This window comes from Physcomitrium patens, chromosome 2 (assembly GCF_059467195.1).
Source record: "Physcomitrium patens ecotype Gransden chromosome 2, ASM5946719v1, whole genome shotgun sequence".
NCBI lineage: Eukaryota > Viridiplantae > Streptophyta > Bryopsida > Funariales > Funariaceae > Physcomitrium > Physcomitrium patens.
In genome coordinates, this window is record NC_143411.1 from 269,885 (window position 1) to 275,884 (window position 6,000).

At 39.4% G+C, this 6,000-nt stretch overlaps 1 protein-coding gene and 1 long non-coding RNA gene across 2 annotated transcripts; both read left to right on the plus strand.

Moving 5' to 3' along the window:
• Positions 1-290: 290 nt before the first annotated feature.
• On the plus strand, positions 291-2,453 carry LOC112279163 (uncharacterized). The gene is made up of 2 exons (XM_024513330.3): positions 291-1,398; positions 2,040-2,453. The coding sequence occupies exons 1-2, from the start codon at positions 693-695 to the stop codon at positions 2,378-2,380; spliced, it is 1,047 nt and encodes a 348-aa protein (XP_024369098.1). The 5' UTR covers positions 291-692; the 3' UTR covers positions 2,381-2,453.
• A 1,812-nt stretch (positions 2,454-4,265) lies between these two features.
• On the plus strand, positions 4,266-5,269 carry LOC149989619 (uncharacterized). Its single transcript, XR_016506693.1, has 2 exons — positions 4,266-4,555; positions 4,754-5,269. It is a non-coding gene; the product is annotated as an uncharacterized LOC149989619 (long non-coding RNA).
• Positions 5,270-6,000: the final 731 nt, after the last annotated feature.

Below are 6,000 nucleotides of genomic sequence, written 5' to 3' on the forward strand. Positions count from 1 at the left end.
TGTAAAGAATTATTTCGGAGACGATTTTATTTTTAAATAATTTAAAATTTTGAACTCAATTGAAGAAAACATAATCATCAAACTCAATAATAAAACTCATCAACAGCAGAAACCACCGACTCCAAGGGTCAGTGCCGCCCTGTGGGCCACTTATCATCCATCCACGCCTTTGAACGAAAGGAAGAAAGAGGATGAATACCATCCGTTAGGAGCGGACACCAAGTGGCTCCATGGCAAGGAGAGGGGAGGACAAGTAGCGTTGTGCCCAGTTTCTTCGTGTTTTTTTGGGAATTGTGATCGCAATTTGGGGGTTTGATTGTTTGTTTTTTTTTCGGTGCTCCTACGGTGATTGATCTTCTCTGCACTTGGGTTTAGTTTCGTTTTCTCGGAGTGTGGAAAATTTTCGAGTTTTCATGCTTGTAACATGACTTGGGTGGATTCCAGTTTTTTGTAGAAGTGGCAGGATTTGGATTGGAAGCGGAAGAGATTTGTGCGTGCTCAAGATTTTCAGTGCACGCGTCACTGAAGCGGATTCTGTGATTTATTAGGGCTCCTGATTGTTCCAGTGCCTCAGATGTGATTTTCGCTACCAATCTCGCAGGATTTCGAATGATTCTGAGCAGCGGAGCACCAGTAGTGTAGATTTCGCTTCTGGGGAGAGTTGTTTTCAGTGGCCGTCCCCGTCTCCTCAAATGGACCAAATGCGAATGCCTGCCCCTTTGTCAATGCCACCACCTGTGTCACATCCAGACATGGGGCACAATCCTAACCCTGCTCCGCAAATGACTCTAGCTGCGCTTGCGCCAGTGCCGCAACCACGTCCTGTGCCTGTTGTGCAGCCTCCAATTGCATTTCAAGTTCCTAGGAAGCGAATAAATAATCCAAGCGACATCGAGCACTTTCACAAATCGGAAGCAGGGAAAATATTTTTAGGGTTTATTGCAGGATTGAGCGCTTCAATGGAAGGGAAGAAGCTGTCAGACTACTGCCGCGAGTCTCCCTTGATCAAAACACTTTGTAATATATTAGAAGAGATGTCCTCGTGGATTGATCAATTGCCTCCTAAGCAGCAGCCCGCTAGGTATGGAAACCCCGTGTTTCGAGAGTGGCAGACATGGCTGGAGGAGCGAGGGCCCGGGTTGATGGTTCGAATTCTCCCAGAGGATTTGAAGGAGGGTGTAGTGGAGCTTTTTCCTTACTTTGCTGACAGCTTCGGAAACGCAACAAGGATCGATTATGGTACTGGTCATGAGACCAACTTCGCGGCGTGGCTTCTCTGTCTGGCAAGATTAGGGTTAGTGAATGAGGACGACTATCAGGCTCTTGTTGCACGCGTCTTCGTCAAGTATTTGGACCTCATGCGCAAGTTACAGACCACCTATTGGCTTGAGCCAGCTGGTATTCAAATCGTCCCTCAGCATATTTATTTTCCCGGAGTTTGATGATCCAGAAACCACAGCCTGGGAGCTCTTGAATCATGAAGTTGCACTCTATAGCGACCTCTTGTTGGGGTATACCATGTCGTTGCTTCAACAGTCAGTTAATGCATTTTGTACCGTCACTGCAATGCTTGTTCAGAGAAGATAACCAATCACATGACATTAAACATATCTAATCAAATGTCTACAAGAAAGCTTCTATCTGCCGCAAAAGAGGTGTTCTTGTCCCTGGGTTCGGTGTACAACTTGAACCAAATGTGCAGACTATGCTTCTTTGGTGTTGTACAGGACACCGATGTCCAGCTTCTTGCTCACTCCACTGACATATTGTTGGTCTAAAGGACGTGAACGATTGCTTACTCTTGTGTTTTGTCAGTAAATCTGTAGCAATACGACGTAGAAAAACAATATTTTTAGGCGTCTTGCAAGATGAGAGGGTGGTTTCGCTGAATCATAGTATTCATCTCATTGGACTGGAGTTAATCTTTGTCAGGTTCCGTTTTTTGTGAGATTTTTGGTAATGTTCATTCTCTGTTTAAAACAGTTTGATGTTTGGCCATTTGAGTATGCTGACAGTGTAGAATGTGTTGAATCTCGCAGGATCACATGGAGTGTGGGGTTTGGACGACTATCATTTTCTTCCCTTCATTTTTGGGTCAGCGCAGCTGAAGGATCACAAATACATGAAACCCAAATCTATACACAACGCAGATATTCTTGAGAATTTCTCACATGAATATCTGTATCTTGGATGTGTGCAGTTTGTGAAGAAGGTGAAGAAGGGTGTGTTGGCTGAGCACTCTCCAATCATAGATGATATTAGTGCAGTGGCAACATGGAACAAGGTGAATAGCGGCATGCTCAAGATGTACAAAGCGGAAGTTCTTGAGAAAGTACCAATTATGCAGCATTTCTTGTTTGGATCTCTCATCAAATGGTAGATTACTAGGATGACATGACTGTTTTTGGTAAGTTGTATAATAAAGACAGACCGATAATTGCGTTCTCAAATAACCTGCTCTGATAGCACTGGATTCATTTTGAACCTGGAATCCGTGAATACCATGATCTTATCACATCGAATTGTCTTTCAGCATTATGCGTTAATTTCTTCTACCATGATTTGCTCAATCGCAACTCACCGGACACGTTATGTGCAAATACGAATGAACTTGAATTTTCTATGACTCTAACAGGTCCCCTGGTTAATGGATTGTTTTATATCTTCTTTTCTTTGAGTTTCACCAACTGTTTTGAAACACTTCACATTTGCAACTGTACTTACATTTTTGTTGTATAGTGTGTGCAAAATAATGTGATTACATTTATGGAATCGATGTCAAGTCACTGCAACGTACGAAATGACCTCAAGCCTCGAAAAGTGTGCATCATCTCAATTCGGTTAAAAAAGAAGAAGTAAAGCAAAAAATCAACAAAAAAAATATTAATGATTCCTAAAGCAACATGTTTTTTTCTAAAAGCCTTTTTATACTTTCATATTTTTATTATAACTTTTTTTCTCATTTCATGTAGAAGATAGCTTCCAAAGATTGGAATCATGTCCACCCAAATACAATCTAATTTCTTCATAAATGTGCTTTAAAGTTGTTTATTCTTTTAACGTCTTATCATGTACTTCAAAGACGTAACATGCTTGGAATTGCTTACAGTTCCATAAGTATGCACAATGTGCACTTTACATTGTCTAAAAAGTTGCAATAGATTTAATTGTTTATTAGTATTTTCACTAAAAATAAAATAAAATAAAATAAAAAAATCATCAAACATATTCCTAACATTGAATATTAGCATTAATATTTAGAAAATGCACAAAGTTTTTCTTATTAAAGATAAAATTTTCTCTTTAAAAAATCCAATTAAGAACCATACCACACTTGTAATAATAAGATAAGTCTTGAAAATATTAATAAAAATTTATTAATTTTTTAATAAAGTTAAATATTACTATTTTGTGGTTATTTTAAATATTCATGTATTGGAGTAATAATAATTTTTATAATATTAAGAGAATTGATATTATATGTTATAAAAACTACACTAACAGTTATTACAAACATGAGAATTGTACCTGTATACACATGTCTTTGAATTTTGTTTTTCATTTTTTATGTTTTTGTGTTAGTATATAAATATATACATTATTATTTCGAATTAACAATTACCAGATTTGCAAAGTGATAAATTGCATTTGTAATAACTCATAATACATGAAATGTCTTTAGTCATTTTGTTTGTAAAGTTTGATGTTTGGCCATTTTATTATATGTAGATATGCAGTTCAAGAAAATTAATTATAACGTCAAAGAATAAAAGACTCCTTAGGCATGTAATTAAAAAGATATATTAAAACAACATCTAGACTAAAAATTACTTTTTACTTTCTATATTTATACCATTTGCAAAGTCAGAATACTATTGTTTAAGCTTTGAAGAACTTATTACACAAACTGTTATAAAGATTAATTGAAGAAGATTTACAGCAAAAGCTTCTGGCAAAGGTTCCGTACTAAATTCTACTTACCAAATTTCTAAAAGAAGTGAGTAAAAGTTTTTCATAAACATTGTAAAACAATTTTTAAAAACCTCAAAAAACTTGTAGAAACAATCCAGGCTCAATATACATGGCACATGACATCCTAGTATTAGATAAGTGGTAACGTGCCTTAACAAGAAGGCATTCAAATGGTTCAAATCCACAAAAAAGAAAAAGAAAAAAACAGAGCCGTTTCACAAGACTTGGTCTGAAGGAACGTTGGGAGGGAGCAGGTGCTAGAATACAGACAGTCTTGTGGTCCTCATCGTCATCGTCTTCTGCTCCTCCTTCTTCTTCGTGGCTACCATCACCAGCTGGTCTTTGTCGACACAGCAACTTGGTACGATTGTGCTCCTGATCCCTCCCTCCCTCCTCAGTCAAGGCCAGTGTTGCATGCCTGACGTGCAATGGCCTCAATCCCGGGAATTACCTCTCTGCTGTTTCGAAAGGTGGGTCAAAAGCTTCAGGCTTACTGTGCAGCTGCTCGCCCCAGGAGCTGCAAAGTATGGAGACGAAGCGCCGCATCGGGAGGGAGGGAGGGGGAGGAGCCTGCAAAATTCAGGTACTTACTCGCAAAGTGAACAGACGCCCACAGTCTCTTTTTTGCCCATACATTCCTGAAAGACTCGCACTGGTCAGAGTCAGCTACTAGTAATACGTTGCGCAGCAGCTGGGCGTCATTGACTGGGACCACCAGTGCTTCAGATTCTCTATCAACAGCCTTCAAGTGAAATGGTGGTGGGTTGTTGTACATATGCAGCATCCAGTCTCAGGAATCTGTCCATTATCCCTCGATTGCAGCCGAAACTAAAACGCCTTCGCAACCATCTGGCCTTTAGAGTGCAGATGTTGGGGGCACTCGTACGTTTTGGGATCGAGAAATCGTAAGACCTTGTCAATACTGCAAACCCACGGCCCTGCCGGCATTCACTACACTCTCTGGTTTCCTTCAAACTTGTTGAAATATTACCGATGCGCTTTTCTGGAAGGGACATGAATTATATATCTACATTTGTGTATATATATATATATATATATATATAGTCACGCATCAGTTGATCATCAAGATGTAGTTGCACAAGGATCGAGGTAAAAGGAGACTTGTAGAGGTGATCCACATTGCAAATTTGCCACACTTCCTACACTGGAAAGTTGTGTACCGAGTTGGCAGGATGTCCTGGGGATCGTGCCCAATGAAGGTGGATTACTACAAACGGTATTTAAATGTATATTTTTTATATATTGTAATTGCTATCGTTCTGTCTAAATAGGTTAAGGGAGGAGACCTTGTAATGTCTGTTTAGACTTGTTTCCTCTGGGCACTTTCAGTGTTGGAAAAGTCGATCGATCTGTGGGTGGGATCTTTACAACACACATTTTCGGTATTACACGTCACCGGATATTAGTATTATTGGTATTACACGTCACTGAATGTCTCGACGAAGAGAATCTGTGTGGCAAAAGCGAGGCTCAATCGGACCTTTTGCGCCGAAGGATAGATTGTATCACACTCAACCGTCAAGTCCAGCACAAGTTACATCTGCAAAAACATTGTGGGAGTTACAAAATAGGACAAAAAACTTCAGGTGGTTCGCAAGAGGTTTGCGAAGCTTCACCATATTCTACTGTCCACTGCTGGTTTGCTCTCCCACTCTCGGAGAATATTGTTACTCTCCTTTTCTGGAAATTGAAGGCGAAAGATCTTCTCCGACAGATATTTTTAGATTGAGGGTTATCTGTTAAATAAAGTAGGAATTGTGGTGTTATATGCCATTTCCACATTTTCAAGGAGCCACCTTCATCTCGTAGTTGTGAAAATGACTGGAGGATGTAATTGCTGCGTAAAAGTTTTTGTTTTTAATCATTCGAGATTGTGCGTGTGTGAATGCCTAAAGTTCAGAGAGGTGGTATATCGTTCATGGGAAGCTAGATCCAGTGGAATGGGAAGAGTTCAAGGTTTAGTATTTAGAACATTCTTTAAAGGCCGAAAGACTGTAGAATATTTTC

Coding starts and splice junctions, on each gene's coding strand:
- LOC112279163 (XM_024513330.3), top strand. CDS start 693: ATGGACCAAATGCGAATGCCTGCCCCTTTGTCAATGCCACCACCTGTG. Junction 1,399..2,039: donor CTATTGGCTTGAGCCAGCTG/GTATTCAAATCG, acceptor TGAATCTCGCAG/GATCACATGGAGTGTGGGGT.